This window comes from Barbus barbus (genome assembly GCF_936440315.1).
Source record: "Barbus barbus genome assembly, chromosome: 28".
In the NCBI taxonomy this organism is placed as follows: domain Eukaryota; kingdom Metazoa; phylum Chordata; class Actinopteri; order Cypriniformes; family Cyprinidae; genus Barbus; species Barbus barbus.
In genome coordinates this window covers 12,153,350-12,179,272 of record NC_136756.1, presented here as the reverse complement: position 1 = coordinate 12,179,272, position 25,923 = coordinate 12,153,350, and the positions used below count along the sequence as shown (strand labels likewise).

The 25,923-nt window shown below is 40.2% G+C and overlaps 1 protein-coding gene across 1 annotated transcript in view; it reads left to right on the top strand.

Annotated features, from left to right (window-relative positions):
* LOC306848789 (GDNF family receptor alpha-2-like) overlaps positions 1–25,923 on the top strand; it is a gene marked incomplete at both ends in the record, with an annotated part of 92,052 nt that overhangs the window by 53,485 nt on the left and 12,644 nt on the right. The window contains one exon of the mRNA XM_079383557.1: positions 25,232–25,341. Within this exon, the coding sequence (XP_079239683.1) occupies positions 25,232–25,341 (110 nt within the window). The remainder of the gene's footprint in view (positions 1–25,231; positions 25,342–25,923) is intronic.

Genomic DNA, 25,923 nt, shown 5'->3' with positions numbered 1-25,923 from the left:
GTACACTAAACATGATTTACAAGTTTCTCTCAGTTATTGCGAAGTTATCATGAACAATTACAAAATGCTAAGCAACACATTTTGAAGCAGAAACCCTGAAATAGTATTTTTTTAACCTCAATAATCTTTGTTGTATTTATGCTCAAATACAATTTGTGTGCCATATTTGTTATGTAGTCTTATATAAGTGTTACCAGAAGTCATTATTCACTGAAAATCGTATCAAAATAAATGATATGGCTTCATAAGATGGCTTACAATTTTAACTCTGTTTACATATTTGATGCTTTTGCTTTCTTTTTGAAGCTTGAAAACTCCAGTTCTCATTCTTTCAAGGACACAAAATCACAATAAAATTGTTATGAAATATCAACCTCTGTTCTTCACATAAAACAGCTGTATTGACTTTTGAAGGTATGGAGTAAAGACACTTTAGAGACACCCCCAGTCCTTATTCACTTTGATATTAAAAAGATTGTCCAGTATATTGTGCAAAAAAACTGCCCTCTTAGGCTTTAAGGAAGAAAGAAAGCCAAATGGGTGTGGAAGGTCTTTTTGGATGAACTGTTTCTTTAAGTGATTCGCTCAGGGGCTTTAGTAGTAATGTACATTGTGCTCAAGGGTCCAGTGGTGTTGGCTCATGGCTCACCCTTTGCTGAACCAGCACCATTCCAGTTAACTGCTCTGGACCTTAACCATTACAACACCCCAGAAAACAGACACTACATTTGAATACCTGTTAAATTGAATGTAAAGTTTATATTTGATGTTTGCTTAAGCATACCTTGCACTAATTTTACGTTTAATTTTAAGGTTATACACAATGAATTTAATGTTGCTTTGAAATTAAAGCATGCTCTTTCCCTCCACCATATTCTATTAGTGCCTTGAGCCTTTGCCAGGAAAGTAATTGCAGACATTTTAAGAACCTTCTATTAGAAACAGAAGAGACTTTCTGCTTAATTGACAAGACAGTGTTCAATTAGGCTGAACCGAACATTAGTACATCACTTTTACTGTGTTTCCCTGTGATTTAACAGCCAACCATTTTATTAACACAAGCTTATCCACTACCACTTACCAGTGGACCATTGCTGGATTACTCTGTCAATACCTGTAAAGAAATCAGGCCCACACACAAATTACTATAGTTATGTGTGTATTTTCTCACTTCAGTATTTCAACTTAATATTTATTTTAGTTTTATTATTTGGACGGCCATTGTTTGAAAGCCATTACATTGGTTCTAAAAGTTTTTTTTTTCAAATAATCTTTTATATTTTGAGAGATGTAAAATCAGAATTTATTGTTTCTTGCAATTCCGATTATACAATTCTAAATTAACATCGCAATTCTGAATTTATATATTGTGCAATTCAGCCCAAAAGAAGATCAGTACTTTTAGAGTTCCATCCCTCTATCTGATGTGAGCATAAGTATTGGAACAGTTGCCTCACAGGTCTTTCTAAGTGATCAGCTGTGGCCTGTTGCATTAATTCTTCAGATATTAAAAGCAGGGAATGTGTCGTATCAGTTATATCCATTACTTCTGCTTTCTGAATACTGCAATCGATGATGACACACACAAACCAGGATGAAAATAAGGGAGCTGACTTTGAGAGAAAAGCAGGCAATTTGGATGCTAAAAAAAGAAAAGAGGAAGTCAATTAGAGCTCTAGCAAAAACAAAGGGCATGGAGAAATCAAGAGTTTGGAAACCACCAGCAACCAACAACGACCTGATCGGCTGAGAAAACAACAGTAGTTGATGACAGACAAATCATAAAAGCTGTGAAAATGAACCCTAAAAGATGTGTCTGTAAAATCACCAACAACTTCCAGAAAGCTGGGGTGATGCTCTCACAATCTACTGTCCTCAGGAGACTTTGAAACAGAATTACAGATGCTACACAGCAAGATGCAAACCTCTGACCAGCACCAAAAATAGAAAGGCAAGATTAGAGTATGCAAAAAAGCACAAAGGTGAGCCAGAAGAGTTTTGGAACTGTGTTTATGGACCGATGAGTCAAAGATGAACTTTGATCTAAGTGATGGGAAAGCAAAAATGTGGAGAAAAAAGGGAACTGCAAATGATCCCAAGCATACAGCCTCATCTGTAAAGCATGGTGGAGGTGGTGTCATGGCATGGGAATGCATGGCTGCCTCTGAAACAGGCCCTCTCAACTTTACTGATGACTTAATGTATGATGACAGTAGCAGAATGAATTTGGAAGAGTACAAAACCATCTTGCCTACCAATATTCAAAAAAATGCCACCAGATTCATTGGGAAGTGCTTCATATTGCATCAGGACAATGACCCAAAACACCCTGCCAGTTTAGTCAAGGAATTTATAAGGGCAAATAAATGGAAAGTCTTAGATTGCCCCAGTCAATCTCCAGATTTAAATCTGATTTAACATGAATTTCACCAGCAGAAGAGGCGAGAAGGCAGAAACTCCCCAAAACAAGCAACAATTGGAATTGGGTGCAGTAAAGGCTGGGAAAAGTATTTCAAAGGATGAGACCAAGAGTCTGGTGATGTCTATGGGTCACAGACTCACTGCTGTGATTGATGTCAGTGAGTCTCAGGCTACGTCCACACGAAGACGGGTTTCTCCGTATCCAATCTTTTTTTTTTGCCTCAAATTCCATAAACACGGAGTCGTCTCAGGAAATATCTGCGTCCACACGGAATCACTGAAACCGACTGAAAACGATGTAGTACACATGCCAAAATTTATGCGTATACATTTTTTACCGTATAGGCGTTTGGTCCACACGAAACCGGCGTTTTCGAAGAGAGAAACCGATAATTTTTGAAACCGGGTCCCAGGGTGGATAAATTTGAAAACGCCGTTTTCATGTTTTCGTGTGGACGGCGAATCCGTATATTTTCTGAAACGATGACGTCATCAGCCCACGTCTCGCCCCTAATCAGACACCGCTACGTCCCATAACAGCGACAACAACAACAATGTCAGACTACGTGCCTGTGTTCGTGCTGCAGAACCTACTGAGCTCATTAGTTTTATTAAAGCAAAATCTTCTGCTTTGTGTGTTAGTTTATATTCAGCGCGCAAGGTTTACGCACATGGTCCAAGTCTTCTTCTCTGTTTTTTGTGTATCTCTGTGACAGAATTACAGCGCCACATATTGGTCTGGCATGTGTATTACATCGTTTTCAGTCGGTTTCAGTGATTCCGTGTGGACGCAGATATTTCCTGAGACGACTCCGTGTTTACGAAAATTAAGGCAAAAAAAAAGATCGGATACGGAGAAACCTGTCTTCGTGTGGACGTAGCCTCAGTCACCCCAGTCACTGCAGTCATCAGTCACCACTTACCCACGATCTCAGTCACCTGTGTTCTAATCACCTGCACCTGCCGAACTCCAATCAAGCCACCTACAAAACCACACTCCACGCACTCACTGATCGTCCGGTCTACCGTTCACTACAGGAACCAAACCAGACCCAAGCTACCTACCTTGTGCTCTTATACCCAGATCTTTCTACGTGTCTCCACCGCTCCTGATCTCCACCGCAACTCTCGAACATGAGAGTTATCTCTAAATAAAATACAATACAAATAAAATACAATAAAATACAAATAATTAAAAAACCCAATTTTTTCAGTCTCCTCACTCTTTCTTACCTGTCACAGTCACACCGATGGCCCATTAGCAGCCTTAGGGGAGGGCCCTTTGTGTCTCAGGTGAAAATCACTTAATATTCAAGGCTATTACCACTCCCTCGCATATTGGCTTTCGATCACAAAACATGTCTTTAAAAATTTAAATCAATATATTGTTTTCTGTGAATGAGTAAGCTGAATGATTTTCACATAATTGTGAAGTAAATATTCTAGCCTAGAAGACTGATTACACACAAGTCTTATTCAGGACGATTTAATGTGGGTTTTATGGCCTTATTTCAGCTACATTTTTTCCCCCAAAACTTACTAACCACGCATAATATTTTTTTTCTAACAAATGCAAACATGTACATCCACATTGGTCACATATTACTGTAGCATAGTTTGTGCTGAATACAAAAAAAATACATGTTGGTCAATAGTATATATTATAAGAAGCTGAAATAAGCACAAATATCAGGGCATGTCAACACATCTCAAGGGCCCCAAAATTACCTCAGACCCCAGAGGATTAATGACCATTTTTATGCATTTTAGTTCGTTTTGGAGTCATAAAAAATTATTTTATTTTAAATGCTTTTAGTTCAACATTTGGTGCTGAAACACCAAAGGAACAGAAGCCTGATCATTCACAGACCTGAAAGGGTCATGCATATTATATGCAAATTACAGAAGCAGCATCGAACACGGATTTGCTTTTAGTCTACAGATACCATAAAGCATCCTGACGCTTAATCCGTGGCTATGCTGGTAGATGTGGGTAGACGAGCAGTTATCTGTAATTTTCGGCTATGTAGCAGAAATAGCCACATATAGTGTGCATTTCAAAGAAAACTATTCATTCGATTTGATACACGTTAATGTCTTTCAAATTCTGAGACAATTTGGTCTTTTTAACATGGCCTTTGCTAGTAATGTGCATTTAGCAGTGACTGATAGGTTCATTGAACACATATGCATAACCCAATAATCGCTGGAGCATTAATGTTGACCAATTATACAAATACTCCCTCGAACGATTGAAAATAAATAATCATGCAAGGACACACATGCACACATTTCTTGTAGGACAGAACACACTGTTCCTGTTGTTTCTTTAAATAAGTGGATGCGTAGTTCAAGTGCTCAATCTGGGAATCATCTGTACTGCATATTTCCCTGCTGATTTTTGACTTTGAAGCTGTATGAAAGCACTTTGAAGGATAGATCAGAGATATAAGTTAACTGGAGATATGAAGCAGCATTAATGAGGAATTTTAAGAGGACTGATTGGTTCTTGTGTGGCATAAATGTACTATGTTTAGCATTAGGCTCTTTGGTAATGAAGCTGTGCTGCACCCGATGTATGCAAGCAGTCATTTAGTCTCCATGTTTGTATGATTGCAAAGGATGGTCATAAATATCTTCTTTGCTCTGTGTGGAGGCACGTCTGTGGAGGTTTTGACGTGGGTGTGTGTTTATGTGAAATAGAAAAACAGATAAGGTAGGCGAAAAGGCATCTCTTCCCTTTGATGACTGCTTCGTGTTTGGGATCAATGAATCGCAGGGTTTACTTTTTCACACTGTGGTGCAAAACATTAGTACTGCCAACTATATGTATGAATATTAATTACAGTGTTACAGTGTAAAAAAAAAGGAAAAAATTGTAGTGCATTATGGGATAAGAGTGTAAATGGCTGGGTTTTGTTGGGGCTCACCATTGTGGTAATTAGTGTTCCCTTTGACTGGGAACCATATATATATATATATATATATATATATATATATACTACTGTTCAATTCTTTGGAGCCTTATTTAGAGTGTGACAATATATATGTGTGACTTCCATAAAATTACAAAAGATTTCTATTTTAAATAAATGTTGTCCTTTTGAACTTTCTATTCATCAAAGAATCCAGAAATTAAATGTAGCATGGTCTTCACAAAAAAAAAAGCCAATCATGTGACACTGGAGACTGGAATAAATGCTCTTTAAAATTCAGCTTGCCATCACAGGGATGAATTTCCTTTTTAAAATATTGTGGTGGGAGGAGCCAACGACAGACACAGTGGGCGTGGCGTCAAGCCTCGGAGAGGTTTTTATTAAACAATAAAAAGGGAAAATAAAGTGTCCAAGGGGAAAAGTGTCCAAATAAACAGGGAACCTGGTGTCCTCGCTGTGCCGCGGGGCTAGTGAAGGAGGGTAGTGTTCATCAGGGAAGGGTGATGAGGTGATGAGGCTCTATTCACATCAGGTGCGCCTCATCACACGCCGCCAGCCCTAAGCGTTCAGCGCCCCTCCTCTCTCACACACCCACTCCCGTCGGGATCCTGGTGAAGGGCGGCGAATACGGGACGGGGTGGTGATGATGGACAGGGGGGAGGCAGCCGACTCGTCACCCCCCCCCCCCAAGCGACATCCCCGTCCGAGGGTCGCCGCCCATGCGGGAGTGCTACCTTCCTCAACCAGGCTCCAGCGGTCGGAGTGGGCGGGGCAGGGATTCCTCTCCGGGCAACTCTCCCTCTCGCACCGCGCCGGAACCGGGACAGAGGAACCGGGTATTAGTTATCAGCCTCAACCAGCCACAGGATAAATGACAAATAGAAAGAACGTCACTTACCCCTTTGGTGGCTGGGAGGCTGTCCCCGTCGTTCCTCTGTCCCCGTGCGGGTTTCACGGCTTTTTGCGCACGAGAGGGGATGACGTCATCAGATGTTGCCCAACTGCGCTGTCTAGCTCCGCCTGCCTGCATTCTCCACCACTGTGGCGGGAGGAGCCAACGACAGACACAGTGGGCGTGGCGTCAAGCCTCGGAGAGGTTTTTATTAAACAATAAAAAGGGAAAATAAAGTGTCCAAGGGGAAAAATGTCCAAATAAACAGGGAACCTGGTGTCCTCGCTGTGCCGCGGGGCTAGTGAAGGAGGGTAGTGTTCATCAGGGAAGGGTCCAGGGAGGGGGCGGAGTCCGGTGGCCGCACGCGCTCCCCTCTCGGGGCCGGGAGCGAGTGGCGGCGTCTCGTGCGCGGCTCCTTCCATCTCCTTGGTTCCCCGCGCTTCTGGGGGACTCGACGGCCCGGCATCCTGGCCCGTCAGCCGCCTAACGGGTGCGGCAGTCCTGCTCGACGCACCCTTCCTGGACCCACGAGGACACCAGCGTGCATGCACGGGGAAGAGAGCGGTCTCCCGAGGAGAGGCGCGCTCGGCGTTTTTAACGGCGGCGGTGATGAGGCTCTATTCACATCAGGTGCGCCTCATCACACGCCGCCAGCCCTAGGTGTTCAGCGCCTCTCCTCTCTCACACACCCACTCCCGTCGGGAGCCTGGTGAAGGGCGGCGAATACGGGACGGGGTGGTGATGATGGACAGGGGGGAGGCAGCCGACTCGTCACAATATATTTGAATAGAAAACATTTATTTTAAATGTAATAATATTTAATTTATCCAAAGCATCTTATTGCATAACAATATGCAAAGTTCTGTCATGAAATGCTAGATACCGCAGGCCGATAGATCTAAATTTGATAAATCAACTGCGCCATGTGAATGATGTGATTATATTTATTTTCACATCAGCAGCCAATGAGCTCACTGCTCAATATTCAAATAGTTGGTTAGTGCTTGCTGTAGCAGTTGCAGCGCACTTCAGAAACCGTCTCAGGTTACGTATGTAACCATGGTTCCCTGAGAAGGGAACGAGACACTGCGTCCTCTAGGGGTCGCTATGGGGAATGCCTCAGCGTGACCGGTGTCTTGAATCATACATTTAAACACGGCAATAACATTGGGCGGCGACAGACTATGACGTCACTACCGGCGCGACCACAGTATAAAGGGGACATAGGGTAGAGCTCAAAGGCTTGGAATCAGAAGAAGAGATTCCTTTAAGGGGATATGACCAAGCACCTAGGATAGTAACTAGGTCTTGGCCTGTCACCCGGGGGCTACTGCTTGCTCTGCATGAGCTCACTGAAGGAACTGTCTCAACAGATCCTTGGTAGCAACACCCTGTTCAAGTCAGTATCACTGGGGATACATAGGTAGAGTGGGGCCCAAGGTGAAACCGGGGCCTGACCAACTCAAAGAAAGGGCATGAAGCCGCAGCACATAACCCCTACCTACCATACAGGATTTTAGAAAGAACGCAAAATACTTGATGTGGGTCCTTACCACAGTGTGGATTTTAGAAGGTGCAAAGAGACTTAGCGTGCACACTTACCATAACATGGATTTTAGGAACACCGTTGCTAAGGGGTCATAGGGGCTGCTTACTGGACATCCCTAGAGACCCCATGTGACTGTGGCACTCTGAGGGAGCAGTCCATAGCATACACAGAGCGTCCATAGATGGAAATGGCGCATCTCATTGAACAGTCTGTCATATGAGGAGTCACCAACTCATCATCATGGTCACAAGCCTGGTCTGGCTAGCAGTAACTTACATAGCTGAAGGAGCATAGCACCCAGCTCTCAACTGAGAGGGGGAGACAGATGCTCAACCTACAGCATGTTCGTAAATACCCTGAAGGGCAAGTGTACTGCTAGCTTAACCATTAACGCAGTGTATCAGGGAGGCAGAGGAAGGAACCTAGTAGCCTGACGTTGCTGGTTCAAGGAGCTCTGGGAAGTGGAGAACTCAGCCCTCAAGTTGAGAGGAGAACTCAAGACCCTCAAGACCCACAGAGTGGGGAATTCGACTCTTCAGGATAAGAGGGAAACCTTGGCGCTCAGAAGGGGGCGGCATGCTCGTAGGTGATCCCCTATGGTGGGGAGAGCACTGCTAAGCTCATCCAGCAAAGCGAGCAACTTAACAGGGAGGCAGAGAGAGGCCTAACACCCTGAAGTTGCTTACTGACAGAGCTCTGGGGAGCGGAGAACTCAACTCTCAGAATGAGAGGGAACTCAGACACTCAGAAGGGAGCAGCATGCTCATAGGTGAACCTCTATGGTGAGGGGAGCAATGCTAGCTCGACTAACAAGGAGAGCAACCTGACAGGGAGGCAGAGAGAGGTCTAACAACCTGAGGTTGCTGAATCACAGCTCTGGGGAGCGGAGAACTAAACTCTCAGAATGAGAGGGAACTCAGACGCTCAGAAGGGAGTGGCATGCTCATAGGTGACCCTCTATGGTGAGGAGAGCAATGCTAGCTCGACCAAGAAGGAGAGCAACCTAACAGGGAGGCAGAGAGAGGCCTAACAACCTGAGGCTGCTGAATCACAGAGCTCTGGGGAGCGGAGAACTAAACTCTCAGAATGAGAGGAAACTCAGACACTCATGAGGAAGCGGCATGCTCATAGGTGACCCTCTATGGTGAAGGGAGCAATGCTAGCTCGACCAAAAAACAGCCTACCAGGGAGGTAGAAAGTGGCTCAACAACCTGAGGTTGCTGCTCAACGGAGCTCCAGGGAGTGCAGGACCCTGTGAGAGGAGTCCTCAGACCCTCAACCGGGAGCGGCAAGCTCAAAGGTAACCTCTAGGTGAGGGAAGCATTGCCAGGCCTGACCAACAGGGTAACTCAGCAGGGAGGCAGAAGCGGCCAAACTTCCTGTTGTCACTGCCACAGAGCTCATAAAGAACCTCCCGCAGTGAGGGTAGCACTACCATGTCCAGAGAACAGATTATCCGCAAATGGGACATCGGAAATGGGATCCAGGCTTAGAAGAGGATCACACATTCCAACAGCAACAGGGTCCCACATGGAGGCAACTGACCAAGGCGGTGACAGGTATGGGCCTAACAACTCGGTACGGTTGCATATAGAGTTCTCGGGAGCGGCGCTCTCAGCCCTTGGGCTAAGGCGGCCCCTACGACACAATCTGGGAACATTAGGTGCATAGCTAGCCCTCTCAGTGAGGGGTGCACACCCTAGCTCGACCAGAAGGCAGTGCCAGATTAAAAGAACAGTCCAGCAGCACCCAAAGCGAGCCATCTATTAGTAGGTGAACGTAGTCCTATGCTCTCCATCTTGATAGAGAGCATAGAGCAACGGGACCCAATAACCATACATGTCTGAAGAGCTATCGTTTCTCAGAGCTAAAGCACTCAGGAAGGGTTTCCGCAAAAACACCTCTCACTCGTACCTCCGGGAAAGCAGTGTACTCAAGCCCACTCCATGGAGAGGCGAGTCACTGGTTCGACCGTAAGGGCAGTGCGACAGGGAGATGCAGACGGGCCTGACCATCTATTGAACTGCAGAGTGGAGTTAAGGAGTGGAGCTCCTCAACACCTTAGTGAGAGGAGCTCTAACTCAGAGAATGTGCATGACGCTTAAGTGGATATCTCAAATCTCAGGAAGCCTCTCGATGCGAGACATGAGTAGCGCATCCTGGCCGGGGCAGCTTCTCAAAGCAAACACCAGCCAGGACTTCAGGGAGCACATCACAAATCATTAATCTCTGAAAAGGCTCAGCCTGAATGGAGGACCCTGGGTTACAACGCTATACTGGGGACCTGAAGGCCAAGGAGGCTCCTGCAGAAGCCTAGTGACTTGGCTGCATGATCCAGCAAGCATTATGCCGAAGATATAGGCTATCATCCAGGCTGGATCTAGTACCGACAGGTGAAACCATCACCACAATAAGTCGACAAATTGAGAGGTTCTGACTTCAGCAGTGGAGGTACTAGCGGAGGTCCTACCCTGTAAGTCAAAGAACAGGTCCACATAGCGCTGCGGAGAAAGCTAGTTAGTGAGCCACATAAAACTAGCAATAGAAATATTAAGAGATTAAATGGATCGTACTCACCCACCACAGCTCCCATGCAGGCCCAACATTAGAGACTACAACACAAGTGCAGGAGGGTCCTGTCTAACCTCGGTCAGACAGAAATGGTGGTGGCTTCAGCAAGCATCGATGGAGGCTCGTAAGCCAACACTTGAGCACGGAGAGTCATGCAAACTCTGCAGAAAGAAGGGCACCCGGAGTGCAGTATAATGTGGTTAGAACATGTGTGAAGAGCGTACTGAAGGATCATCGGTGTCGCCCTGGAAACAAGCGAGGAACACCTGCACATCCTCATCACAGGCTGATCGGTCACAGCTGCGGTTCATCAGGCGGCGGCTAGATAAGCCACGCAAGCCCCACATGCATATTAAAGGGAAGGGGGAATTGGTGTGTGGCCAAGTATGGTGACCCATACTCGGAATTTGTGCTCTGCATTTAACCCGTCCAAGTGTATAGACAGTAGTGAACATACAGTTGGGGGTTTGGTGCCTTGCTCAAGGGTCTCACCTCAGTCGTGGTATTGAGGGTGGAGAGAGTGTTGGTTATTCACTCCCCCCACCTACAATCCCTGCCAGACTCGAACCCACGACCTTCAGGTTACAAGTCCAACTCTCTATCCATTAGGCCACAACTGCCCTTTGCTAAACTCTTTATGCTAAACTGTTTGAGAGTTGTCATGATAGAAATATGTTTTATTACTTCATGCATTCCCTGGAAATCAAACGCACAACTTATTATTTGGGACAGAAATGCTCACACATTTCCTGGTCTGTAAAACTATACTGTGAAAAGCAACTAGCAGCCAGGACTATTCTGGAAAATCACAATAATATTTTACAGTGTAGCCTATGCCAGGGCTCCAGACAAAAAAATCGAGTAAGGAGCCATTGGCTCCTATAAAAGAAAAACTTAGGCGCCACATTATTTTTTTAGGTGCCACAGAATAAAAGTGGTTTATTTTATTATTATCATTTTATTTTTCCCCCCTATTTTAACATTTCAATCATTTTGTCATGTGTTTGTCTTATCTTTTCTAGGCTTTATCAGCATTTTAATCCATCTTGTAGATGATCAGGTCGACCGAGGGACTAAGGTTCACTTAAAGTGTGAATTAAATGTATTTTACAACTTGAAATATACAGTCACAAATAATTGTTCGTTACACAGAATCTGTACCAATATCATGGACCATAAGCATCACTTGGCAACTGAGTGCAGTGCATCCTATAAATGTTGTCACGTCTTTCACACATTCAGTCTGTTTTTCTTCATTAGTAAAATGCCATTTTATAGGAGGAGTTGAATCATGTACAACAGAATAAGTAAAAATATTAATATGCAACAGCGCATAAATATAGCAAAACGCTCCTCTTTATAGTTATTTTTCTAGCTGACTGATGAGTTTATGGACACTGAGTGGTTATTCTGAGGTAAATGTATTACAATGCAATGTTTACAAGCTTTATACATTTCCTCAGTTTGAAACACTGAATGAGCTTTTACATAAAACATTTCAGTAAGTTGTACTATAGGCTTTCTTATTGCCTACCTTTTGATCATGTTCATTTCATAGTAGTAAATCGAAATATATAATGGGTTCACTTGCTGCTTTAACTGAGGTGCTAAAGAGATCGCGCCTGAGCATTAAGTGCGATAATCTCCGCTCGCGCGATACGGACGCATACACGGACCGTGTGGACGCGGGGTACTGGTGTTTATATTACCGAAAGTGTGCGCTTGTGGTCCGCATTAAAGAGCACCCAAACCGCATAATTTGAATTTCGTAGCATTTTAAAGCTGATACTTTGTTTATTAAAAAGTAAGACAGCACAAAGCTTTTTGCGATTACTGGATGGCAAGTGTGCTTCAAATAACAGGAAGTCCATGCATTAACAGAACACAGCATATAGACTAAGATCTCGATAAGAAGAAGCCATATTAGTAATGATTATAAATGAGAATTGTTGACGATATTGCCAGTATGCACAGAGCTGATAGCTTTACCTGTTGAAGTTTGTTCAAGTTGTGCACGAAATAGACACGGCTATTCTGCACTTGCACTTTGGGGCTGTTTACACCTGGCCACTTCATGCATTTTTTCCTGATCGGATAGCTATCTGATCCTGAAAAGACCAGGTGTAAATGCCGTCCGAAACGCATTCGAGACGGATATAAATCCAATCGCTCAAACCACTTCAGGAGGTGGTCTGGGCGAAACCGGACAAGTGTAAATGCATCTGGTTGTTGAAACCACATATGGTAATTTTACTCCTCCCATAATATTAAAATAATAGACGTGTGAGAGCGTTTTATAGGCTATATGGCATGTTATAGTCAGATATGACAGCGCAATGCAACAAGCATCACCGCGGATGAGTAGCGGAGTATTTCTTCAGCAAGCGACGCGCAAACTGAATTAACCTGAAAGTAAGTCGCAGACGCTCAACACACAATCTTCTTCATTAAAAGTAGCGAGACTAGCCTATCTTTCCAGTGCTGATGCCGCGCGCTCTCTTGTTGCGGTCTGTGATATTGAAATTAGCTGATAATTAATAAAATTATCCATTGCTTTCATTGACGTGAACTCCGTTATATTTGCATATGAAGCGGGAATTGAAGAACGGATTTATATCCGTTTTGCGAAGACACATTTATGTGGCCAAGTGTAAATGGGGAAACGTTTTAACAAATCATATAGATATCCGATCAGAGAAAATGCATGAAGTGACCAGGTGTAAACAGGCCCTTTCAGGTCTCTCTCACTGCGTTCAGCAGATTGTGTGCGGCAGAGACGAGGACTGTTTGAAACTCTTTTCCAGTAAAACTTTGATGCGCATCGTCTTATGTAAGTTTAATACGTGAACATAACAAAAGATGTGAGCGCAAAACAATCAGGAAAAAAGTCATTTCATGCAAATTATATATAGTCGCCAGTGGCGTTTGGATTGTTTGGATTGACATTATTACACATGAATGTCACAGTCCGCTTAATACAGTGCTTCAACTGTACCAGGCCGGCTAACAATAAGCCTGCCTTCCCATCCATCTCCACAATCCCCATCCGTCCTCACCTGATGGCTTGAATCCATTGCATTGGAAACTGGCCTCACATCATCTCTCATTGGCCACGGCTGCGGTCGGAGCTGTGAGGGATGGCATTGTCTGAGCAGAGGAATACATGATGAACTGGGTAATGAATGACACTGCGGCCTCATACAGGGCTAGACTATTTAAAGCCACAGGAGGCTCCACGAACTCACTGATTCAACACTGTTTGAGCCAATCTCAACAGCCTTACTCACTGTCAGTATCTCATATCGGCCAAATGTCACTAGAGGTTAGTGGCATTGGGCCTTGGCATGGCGCATCAGAAATGTATGCACATTGTTAGGGTGACATGATTTTGAATCTGGTTTCTAGTTTCATTCCTCCTTCTTCCCCTCATTTTCTGTCTTCTCTCAAGGCTTAATTTGTGTCGGAACAAGCCAGATCTGGATTTTAGTTGATTCCTCTCCACATATGCCTCTGAAGGAAACTTAACTTATAATTACTCATACATATTATATTCAATGAAAAATTATGTACACTGTACTATAATTTATTATTATAATTTTTGTCAAGAACTTGCAATATACACTCCAAAAAGGTTTTTTACACCAATTTTTGGAATTTTCAGTGAGCAGTATTTAAAAGAACCAGTGTATAGTGCTTATGCAGTATATTTAACATTGTGACAAAAAGAACATAAATAAAATAAAAGGATCAGAATCAAGTCAGTTAAATGACATTACATGTCTTTCCTCTCTTTTTGAGAGTCTGTTCTCTTGCTTTCATAAAGCATGTTGAGCTCGAGTTGACTGACCCTAACCATGCCCTATTTATGTCAATATGACACAACAAATTAATGCATTTGTTTTTTTAGCCCAAATCCTAGTCCTGGTATTATCCATCTTATGTAATAGTTTCCACAGCAGAATAACAGAGCTTTTTAGCAAAACTTGTTCTTTACTTGGCGTTTCATTCTGAGCAGTTCAGCCGAGTGAAAGTTCATGGCGTATTTAATTTCCAGAAACTGAATAAGCAGCATGACTACTGATATGATTTGTTTACTAAGTTCTAATGTTCACATACTGCCTCAATGCCACTTATTCTCAATGCTGTGTTATTTAGTGTTAGTCTCTGCAATATTCAATGCAAGTTATCATGGTTTTATTAAAGGCAAATCCACCTGACTTTAAAGAGCATGAGCATTTAAAGTGGCAGAAAACATAACTGCAACTTATATGTTGTCATCCGTTGGTGTTTACATTAATATAGACATCGTTGGTGTGAACAGTCCTTTCAATTTAAATATGAGGCTGTATGAATAAGGTATAAATGGAATATGGTAGATTCACTGAGATTATATTTCTCGTTTGTACTGTCATTTTTGTGATTAATGTTACCATAAATGGTTATACATTTTAGACCAAATGATCTGTAAAGTAGTCACACAGTCCTGCTTAAGAGAGAAAAAATAAGACTGCTGGTCTTAACTGGGTTGAGCTGGTCTAATCAGCCTCAGAACTTTGGCTAATATTCTGACAAGGTTCTCTCATATTTATGAACAAACATTTCTCAAATGATGTTAACAAAACATTTGATCAAAGTTATCAGGTCTTTAAAAATGTTCTCAAAATATTAACACAAAAACATTATTTATACATCGTTCATGGAGTGTTTTTTTTCCCCCTCTAAACATGTAAGTTTTATGTACATCTAACATTTTTTTAATTATATTACTTGTTACAGAACGTCCATAAAACATTCAAATGTAATGTTCCCATAATGTCTGCAAAATGATAATGTGGAATGTTCCTTTAACATTACAAAAAATGTTTTAGAACATTTAAAAGATGGTTTGAACATTCAGAGAATCTTCAGAACTAATGTCTTAATGTTCATGACTTAATGGGAATGTTAACAGAACGTTCTTAGACTATCTTTTTGTTACTGGATTAGCAGATTGGTCTGTACCCCAAACCCCTCTAAAACGCGAAACCAAACCAGTCTGACCAGCTTGTCTTTGCTTAAGTCATTCCGTCAGGTCAGATATTTCAGTGTCTCCACTTCTGATGGATTCAGAGGTCTGTTTTCAGGATGATTGTTGTTGTAGCTTATTCTCTTTGCTGTTGTGATTGGGAGCATTTCAAGCCTGCCATTTTCATTTCATGTTTGAATTTGTGTCTATTGTGACGCTATACAGTGCTGAGCGTCACAACAAGCCAAATCAGACACCAATTGTGACTATTTATTTATTTTTTTTAATGAAGAATGTAGCTTAAGGATATCCTTCTAGCACCATTTGCACTTGCTTGAGTCACCCCCTTCCCTCCCAAATTCATGCAAAAATGTTTAGCTCTGATTTATAGTACAGGAATGTTGTTTATCTGTTTTGATGGGGACTGGTGGGAGGCCAAATATAGGAGCAGTCAAGACTGGTTTGGAGCATACAGCCCAGGCAAATAAAACACAGACTGACAGGGTTAACTATCGATCCCTCCACAATAGGAGCCAGGTCAGGGTTCTGCTGGAGAAGTATATGGATCTGACAGGCTTTCGTGCAGTAGGATGTGGTGTGTTTTCCAAATACGGGTAACATGCCAAATGAGCAGGCTGTCCCGCTGCTGAGTTTATTTATCTTTGCGCAGTAATGCCAGATGTGAGAGAAAGGCTTAAATATGCATGTTGCAGCAAAAGGTAAGTGAATATCAGAGGATCAACAAATTTTCAAAGTCAATTTTCTGTGTTGATCCTTGACACACTAAAATGCCACAATGACTTCCAAGAAACTGCATAAATGAGCTGTGTGCCAAAATGTAGAGAGGTGCCTTTATGCCTATTGTCTAAGGGACTTTTCACAGAGAATGTTTTCTTGTGTTCATAAATGTGGGACGCAGCACAGCCGAATAAAAATAACATAAGTTCTTGAGACATTTTAGCTTGTTTAACATAAAAGTGATGCTCTCGCAGCCCTTTTGAAAAAGAGGTTTACCTTACTGTACCTTAAAAAACAGTACTTATTGTGTAAGTAAAATATGTAAAAATATACATACTTGTATTTGCTACCTGTATTTTTTCAGCCACTGAATTGCATGTTACATTGCATTTATATGAATGTAATATAGTTTAAAATAACATTAAATGAAATGAGCTAAACTTTCAAGTAATTTTTTGAACAATTTACTGTAGGTAGGGCTTACAATAGATAAGACATTTCTATTTACACCTCCATGTCATGTATTTAAATATATTTGCCTATAATGCAATTCAGTACATTTAAAAAAATATTAACCAGGAAAGTTCAAATAACACAGTACAGTAGAATTAATCACTATGCATGTGCTTTAGTAATCACCATATCAAAACAGTGTTGTTTTACAGTGATTTAAATGGGCACCAAGAACTATATAATCAAGTTTTCTCTGGCTTCTTCTACTACTTTATATATGTACTAATCACATCACAGTGCATTCTGCCGAAGTATGGAAAGATGTCTTGACCTGGCCAAGTGAAATAGCTTTTATGTGGAGTGATAGGAAACCTAGACGACCAAATAGGATGTAGTCAGTCACATCAGTCTGAGTGTGGTGTACAGTTAGGTAATGGATTGCAGGTAGAAGGGCACCAAGCCAGTGACTGCATTGGCTGAAAACAGTGTCTTGATTATGACTCTGGCAGCAGCTGCCAGCGCAGAAACTTGAGTAAAGATGTAATGTGAAAATAAGTGGAGGTTATTAAGTCAAACAAAGTCAAGGGTTTTGGATGCACTTGATGGATCATGCAGTAAATGCAGTTTTGTTGGCGAGTAGTGAGTTGCATTAAACCACTCACAGCATAATAAAAATCTGGACAAGGAGCTGAATTAAAATAGTGTTATTGAAGGATCTGGTGGTGTTTCTCTTGTGTAAGCAACATGATTCAGCTGTTGTCATAATGGGCTCCACAAAACCAGGTCACCTGTGATAATGCAGGAATTTTACACAGCTGGAGGCTACTACTGTGTACCTTTAACTAAGATGGAGAGACAGTGAGAATTTAAGGCCTTGGGAGAAGCTTCCTTGTCGAGGTTGAGAGTGTTTGACATGTTTATATCTTGTCTGAAATGCTTAAGTGGTTACAAATAAGACAAATGAAATGGTTACATGAGACAAAGGGACTGACATTAGTTAACATTGTTACAAGTATGATAAGAAACACTATAGGCCTATATCTGTTCCATAACCTGCCTCTCTACCTTATTGCCTACAAAGGCTGTCTTAGAAGGCAGCATTAATCTTCCATCAGGGAACTTATAAGTGAACATTTTTTTCTAGCTAGGTAACTCAACTCGCAATTTCAGTAGAGTTTGATGTTAGCATGTTGCTAAGCTAACAGCATTATATTATAACAAGCTTAAAAATATATAATAGACACAAATTGCCATTGTTTTAATGAAAAAATCAGTTTTGAGTGATATATGTTCATTTCACAGCGCTCTCTCCACCCTCAATACCACGACTGAGGTGCCCTTGAGCAAGGCACCGAACCCCCAACTGCTCCCTGGGCGCTGCAGCATAAATGGCTGCCCACTGCTCCGGGTGTGTGTGTGTTCACTGCTGTGTGTGTGCACGTTGGATGGGTTAAATGCAGAGCACGAATTCCAAGTATGGGTCACCATACTTGGCAGTATGTCACTTCACTTCACTTTCTAATTCAACATTGTTCTCAAATTGTCATTCCTTTTGGATTTATTTCTTCACTGTAGTTGAGGCCCGTTCACACCAAGAACAGTAATTATAAAGATACCCATACCAATAACAATATTAGCATCCACACCGAGAGATGACAGACAGATATTCTGTTTAATACTATAAAGAGTCATATCTATTCATATCTATTTTATCTGACTTTTAATCATAGCTGATTTATTGAGTAGTTGTTGGTCTTATGGCTGAAATTTTGGCTGACAGCACATTGTTCAACCATTGTTGTTGTATAAATAACATTAAAGTAGTTGAAGCATACGATGCAGTTATGTCTGACACTTTAATTCCTCAAGTGCTTTAAAGTCAGATGGATTCTGACAGACTGCCTTTTTTTTTGTTCATCAACTAGAAAAAGTGATGGGATAGTTCTTTCTAAAAGTGATATTGTTGACATTGTTCCTCTGTAGACTTTACTTTTCTCCACAGAATTAGAACAATTGTTCAAACTTTATAGTTATTGGTATTGTCATTGGTGTGAACAGGCCTTTAGGCACAATGCATTTTGGAATTGCTTCCACAAAAGTTGTGTGCGATGGTTCTAAAATCCAAAACTAGAGATCTACCTTAGGCTAGATGACTAGAACAGCCTTTGTGTTGGGAGCGTTCCAAAAATGAAATACCTCTGTAGGCAGCTCACTAGGTTTTGGAACAGAGCACATTTAATGACAGAAGCGATTTGGTATAAACATAGAATAATGGAGTAAGCATAGACATACAAAACAAAAATATCTCTGCCACCATGAAAATCAAGAATGACTGACCAAAACAGACATGTCCAGAACTATGGACCATTTAGTAATCATTCTTCATTACAGAAGGGAATACCTGAATTATTTAACTAAAAACTCTGTTTGGGCATTAAGGCTGTGTTAAAGTATCACAACAGATGAGTAAGAAGACCCATAATAGACACAAAAGACAAAGGAGGCACTTGAGCATAAAATCATTTGGCTTGTTCAGCTCAGAAGCTCTTTCGTGCATAGATGTGAAGCTGGATCAATGCGACATATCAAAATGTTTGAAGTCTCCACTCTGTTGTTTTTCCTCCACCACATCTGATTTGTCTGAGAGATTTGGATAGGCTCTCACAGGGAGAAAGCAAAGAACAGATCGATTTTAACACAGGTACCCTGACCCACTTCTCTGCTCTAACATAACCCCTGACTAGGATGAGCAAGACATTTGTGAGAGTCAGGACTTCATATGGAGAGAGAAAGGATTAAGTGAAGCAATGTGTTAGTGACAGGGATATCTTTGGTAGAGTAAAAATCTGAATTTTGAAGTGGCTTTGTTGCTTTTAATAGAATAGAATAGAATGGCCATCTGTTCAATTCGTTCAGAAACACTGTGTTGCTCAGAGATGTGCTGTGGTTAATTTTATTGTTGTGTTGAACTATTTTCAAACTGTTGAGAGAAATTTGGACCAAGTGCAAAGGTGTTGTGTGTGCTTTGTGAACATGTTGCTTACTGTAGTTCTAGACTAAATATGAACATGTATTTACTCATCTCACCTGCACAAAAATTCAGTATTGCTCAAAGTGAATCAAAAGTCAAATGCAAAAAATTCAGTATATTATTCAAATCTACAACAATTAAATATGTTAAATAAGACAAATATAATTTATGTATTTAATTCCATTTTATTAACCAATGTCTTTGCTACTGACCTTCGATGATCCAATTCAACCATGCTAAGCAAAATTGACACATTTGTGTTTCACTTTTGTTATTGCTGAATAGAGCAATATGTGTCATATTCTTCATGTAATTAGTTTGAGCTGTGCCCTCTTCTGTACAGATGAGAATTTACATTTTCTTAAGCTTGCGGTGTATTCATTTTACTTTTGTTGTGAAAGTGCTTTTATATTTGTAAAAGAATAACTTTTTATATATTAAAAACAAACAAGCAAGCCCTTCCCAGATTTTAAAAAGTAACTTCAAAGTAACGTAATCATTACTTCCCATAAAAAGTAACCAAGTAACATAATTAGTTACTTTTTCAAGTAGTAACGTAATATTGTAATGCATTACTTTTAAAAGTACCTTTCCCCAACACTGTTAATAATATCTTCTTTTGTGAAGGAGAAAGAAACAGTCGACACCGAGGTAATTTACTTATATCCCCCATAGCCTCGTTTCATTTGTGATAAATTAAACATGCTGTCTACTCTACAGTTTCTTAAGCCCACAATAATCTAGACTGCTAAAGCAGCACTGTCTCCTTTTAAGTTAAATATTTCAAGTTTACTCTATACAATATATGAGGAGAAATGTTTCTCTCTGGGGTGAATCAATAAATCTGAACATGCCCCCCTCACTGCTGGAAGATGAATCTAATGTAATAAGGCCCAGTAATGGCCCTCAACATCGATAAGTCTGAAATTCGATAGAGATTGGACCATTTCAATTGCTTTCTTGGTGAAAGGTGCAGGGCTCTTTTGTTTGTCAGTGTCAATCATTAGTCTCAAAGTGGCTCAGCTCTTTGTCCTTCAAGCCAGCATCAGGAGAGCTCTTACAGGGTGACTCCATCATTTTCCAATTGAGAGGCATAGCTTCAGGTGCTCCGTGTGCTATGAAAGCAGATTTTAATCTTTATTCGCAAAAAAACTTCAAAAAGCTGGAAGAAAACCTGCCCTCTGTGGCATCAGATTACGGAATTTCTTCTCACTGTTAGATAAACAAGTACCGTTTGACCCTATTAGGGATTAACATGCAGTATATGCAGTCTGTTCAATAGAATGTACTGCTGCTAGATATTTTGAGGTAAGTTTCAACTGTTTTTGTCTATACAATGAAAGTCAATGGGGTCCAAAACACTGGACAGTGTGCAAATTTACGTTTGTCCTTCACAACCTCATTTTCATTCATATTAACCATCCAACAAAGGTCCATCAAGCACAAGAGTAAAGCGAATAGAGATACATATTCTATAAATGAAAATAAGTACAAACTACTGCTCCGTTTTAATGCCTGTACACTTTGAATTCTAAGATAAATGCTACTGCCTCTCTTTTAGTGCTGTCCATAGCAACCAAAAGTATTGTTATGAAGATATTAATTAACCATTTGCCTGAAGAGCACTGGATCGAAATTCATTATCACAAAAACTGACCAAATTACAGTATTTGAAGCTTTTTGTATTTATTTATTTTTAATGAAAGAACTGTTAGCAGTGCTCATTTTGGGGTTTTCTCAGAGAATGGAGAATCTAAAAGGACCTTTCTAACCCTTCGAAGGCAGACAGGCTGTAATTTGAGCAGTGAGTGGTCCGCTCAGGTATAATAGAGGAGTCCTAGCGAGAACTGAAATGTGCTTTATCTTGATGCCAGAGCACTTTCTGCCCAAACAATCCTAGACAGCCTTTTCTAAGCTTCAAGTGAGCAGTAAATTATAGCAGTTATATTGTCCTCATCTGAAAGGCAAAACTTGCCGCTACAACCTTTCTATTTTGGTCTATCTGGTCTCGTTTTTGCCATGAAAAACAACTGTTTGGTAGGTACTTGCAGCTCCTCTGCTAATAACATACATTTCAGTTTCCAACAGCTCCCGAAAAAAAAAAAAAAAAACCCTCCCCTTTGGCTGAAACACATTAGCCGGACAAATATTTCATTTGACCAATAAGGAAGATGGAGAAAAGTCTGTCTAAAATTATGGGGAAAAATCTCATTACACTGAAACAAAAAGGAAAATCACAATGTGCTCGACTAATACCGTAAGAGAGAGGGAACAAATAAGACGTAGAACAAATAAGACAAGCATTATTTGCTTCATTAGCTGGTTAATGCAGTAGAAACTAAAGGAGGTCCAGTTTCAGAGTATTTGTTAATGTTGTAGCTGTAGGTGAAGGAATAAGAGATATTACTACTGATTGAGTCTAAGACAGGCAGCAATTTAAATTCCTGATCACATGGGGGGGAACAGTGTCCATCACTTGTCATTATGCCTGTGAGTATCAGAAGATGTAGCAGAAGAACAGCATTGTTGTTTCCCAGAAGGATATAGAGGGAAAATAATCAACAATACAAAAATAAAACAAATGTTATAAAATAAAAGATCAAACAATGTATAAACCACTCTTTTCTCTAAAATAACATACTTTCAGAGGGAGAATGCATCTCTTAAGCCTCCCTTAAGGTCATTGTTTTCTTACTGAGGAACATAGGGAAAAAGTCAGTGCATCCACATTGTTGTGTTTGGCTACACTTTAAAAGAAGAAGCAGCAGAAGAATCTGTTCAACCACTTGAGGAAATGTTGAAATGCATGGATAAATACCCAATTAATTAAAAAAAAAAAAACCTTTGATATGCTTTATTTAAAAAAAAAAAATGTTCATATAAATACGTAATAATATTCTAATATTAATTGCTTATTAGTACACTCTCAAAATACCAATTACAATTGTCACTGGGATGGTATTCAAAATGTACTAATATATACAACTATTTGGGTACTAATATGTACCTTTAAGGGACTGATAGTTAGCATTTAGGAGTAACTAAGGTACAAAGATGAATCTTCTAACTTTTATACCTTATGGGTATCACCACAGTGACAGCTTTACCTTTTTTCTGAGAGTGTAGTGTAAGACAAATAGTGGTCCATGCACTATGTACCTGAGAACTTTGTAAAATATCAAATGTAACTGGTAAATTAATTTACATCGGACTGAAGATAAAACAAACACTGAGAGGGAACTTTGCCTCTGAATTTCAGAAGTTTAACAACACACACAGCTGCTGAGCAATGTGTTTCAACTTACAGGTTCATTCACAACAGACTGTAGCACTGTTTTTGTTTTGTATTTTCTCAGGGCAAAGAGTAAGCCTTGATTTTTCACAGAAACCCTTGCAATAATTTATTTAGGATATGGACTTTTGCATTATTTATAAGTGAAAGCATTGGAATAAACTTTGCTTTTGCCAAAATTGTGTCATGTATATATTTAATTTGGCATTGTTGGTTTTGCTTTGAAAAACAAAAACATTGTAAATGTACTACAGAATATAAAACCTCTTGCCCGTTTATTATATTGTGCAATCGTTTAAAAAAGTTGGAACAAAGAGCTTGGAAAGTTTTGTGAACTTTTATGACTTCCAGCCCCTATTCTTTCTAGTATTTATATCATGTTGGGAACCCAACTGGTACATCAGTATTTTTTGCACTTCTCCATTTGATTCCAGCGGCGAACAGATGTAATTAGACATGTAAATCACAGCAGGGTCTTTAGCTGTATGCTAATTAAAAGGTGCATTTACAAATGAGGGAGTGTATGAGTTAAATACACACCGGATGCCGCTGGGACTGTATCTGTGTTTAGTAGTACTACATTCCACAGAGACCCACTTCTAACTGTACTTTCAGTCTGACTCAAACTTTAGAGTGCAACAAAAGGCATTTGAACAACAGCATTTGCCAAGTGGTTTTTGAAAGAGCAGTTATAAAGACTGGAGGTGAAACACAATAATCATACTGTGATTCAAGCAAACTTTTGTAATCAGATTTTAATAGTAGGGTTGTTTGAGAAACCATTCTTCTGTGGAGCTAACTTAATATGAATGACGCAACTGCGAGGCTGATAAATGATTTATGCAGTTTTTGTTTTCAATGTGATTTCCCCCCCAACTAGTCGGACTATAAGAAGCGCTGCATGATGTGATTTAATTGCTTGTTGGTTTGGTCTCCTGCAAATCCTCCATGGTAAAAATCATATTCCTCGTATTTGTATATTTAACATAAAACATGTTCATGATTAGATATGGTTTTGTTCTGAACTACAGAAAAGTATCTTCCTGGTACACTGTACGAGGAGTAAATAAGCTACATAGCCTCTTTGGATTTCTGTCTTTGAGAAAAGCCTTTTTAGCAGATTTAAACGATGATGAAATAATCTTCTCAGTAATGTTTCAAATCCTTCATTATAATAAATAATAAAGAACAGACACATAATGTTTGTTTAGACAAAATGAGGAATCTGGAAATCACATTAGCTACATTTACACAGCTGCAGATTTTTAGTATAGAGTGTACACTTTAGTTTTTAGTTTACATTTTAACCACAAACTTTTGAAAAATAGTGCACATAGTTACAGTATACTATTATACAGATCATTTTTGACCTCATTAACCATATTAATGAAATAAAATAAAATTAACCTATTAAGTCCATGAATTCAATATTCTATTAACCTAAAATGCTTCATAAACATTTGGACATATCGATCACCATCGCTGTTTTAGAGGCTGTCTATATGTTATAATATATGTGTTAGTCTCTGGGCAAATGTATGGAAATGTATGCGTACTGGAACAAACAATACCTACAGTATGAGTACTAATGACATCATGCAGATTTCTGTTATAAACTGTTCAGATAAGCAACCAAACAGCAAAGAAATGGCTGTAAATGTAAAGGACAGATGACTATGTGTTGTGTGTGTGGTTGGACCAGTGATGTCTGTGGGTGTTGAGAAACGTCCGCTGTGTCTGTATAATTGTTGGGCCACACAGCAGCTGCTCCCAGATCTCCTGTAGGAGGCAGACAGAAATGCTGCACATCAGTGGCGTCTGTAAACTTCAACGGCGTCTGTAAACTTGTCTGACAATGTTTCAAATTCTCTGCAACAACAAATTGCCAATGATTGGAAGGCTAAACTATAAGAACACAGTTGAAGTATTTGTGGAAGCTCTTGTGCTCTCTCATGCTACAGAGAGGATGTCCTGTCTTCTGCCTGACCCTCAAGATGCCTCTGAACCACAAACATGCTGCGGTCACGGTCAGCAACGATGACTAACTAATGGACAGAGGAAAAAAGAAAGAGAAAGAAAGACAGCAAAAGAGAGAGAAATGGTCACGATTTTGCCTTATCTTGAAGAAAAAGCAGTGATGTGTGAAGCTGAAGATGACTCTGAACATGCACAGACTCAAACTCTGTCCTTTGTGGACTGCAGCTGGCCTCTTCAGGCATAAACACATATGCACAAACTTTCCCCAATTTTTCACCCCTAGGCAAAACTATAGACTGACTGCACTTTGTTTTTCATGGAAAGTAGTTTCATGTTGGCATGCTGCTGTTGTGTTTTTGTGCCAAGGTCACGACTGGCTGATTTCCACACAAACTGTCAGATGACCCCTCACTCCATCAGCAGCTGCCTCAACGATGACTATCAGGCCTGCCTTGCATCTTACACCAGACTCATCGGTGAGCTGAATAATGTTTTATTTTAGTTTGGGATATAGATATACAACAGAAATAAATGTAGTGAATGTCTATCTATCTATCTATCTATCTATCTATCTATCTATCTATCTATCTATCTATCTATCTATCTATCTATCTATCTATCTATCTATCTATCTATCTATCTGTCTGTCTGTCTGTCTGTCTGTCTGTCTGTCTGTCTGTCTGTCTGTCTGTCCTCAATATCTAATATTTATCAATTGATAGATTAATACTTTTATTCATCAAGGATGCATTAAACTGATCAAAAGTAAAGACCTGTTACCAATAATTTATATTTCAAATAAATGCTGTTCTTTTTAACTTTCCATTCATCAAAGAATTCTGAAAGAAATGTATCTTGGTTTCCACAAAAAAATAAATAAGTAAATATAATAATAATAATAATAATTAATAAATAAATATTGAGCAGCAGAACTGTTTTCAACATTGATAGAGCATTGATTAAAAACTATGCTGAAAATTCAGCTGTGCATCACTGGAATAAATTACATTTTAAAATATATTTAAATAGAAAACAGTTGTTTTAAATTGTACAAATAT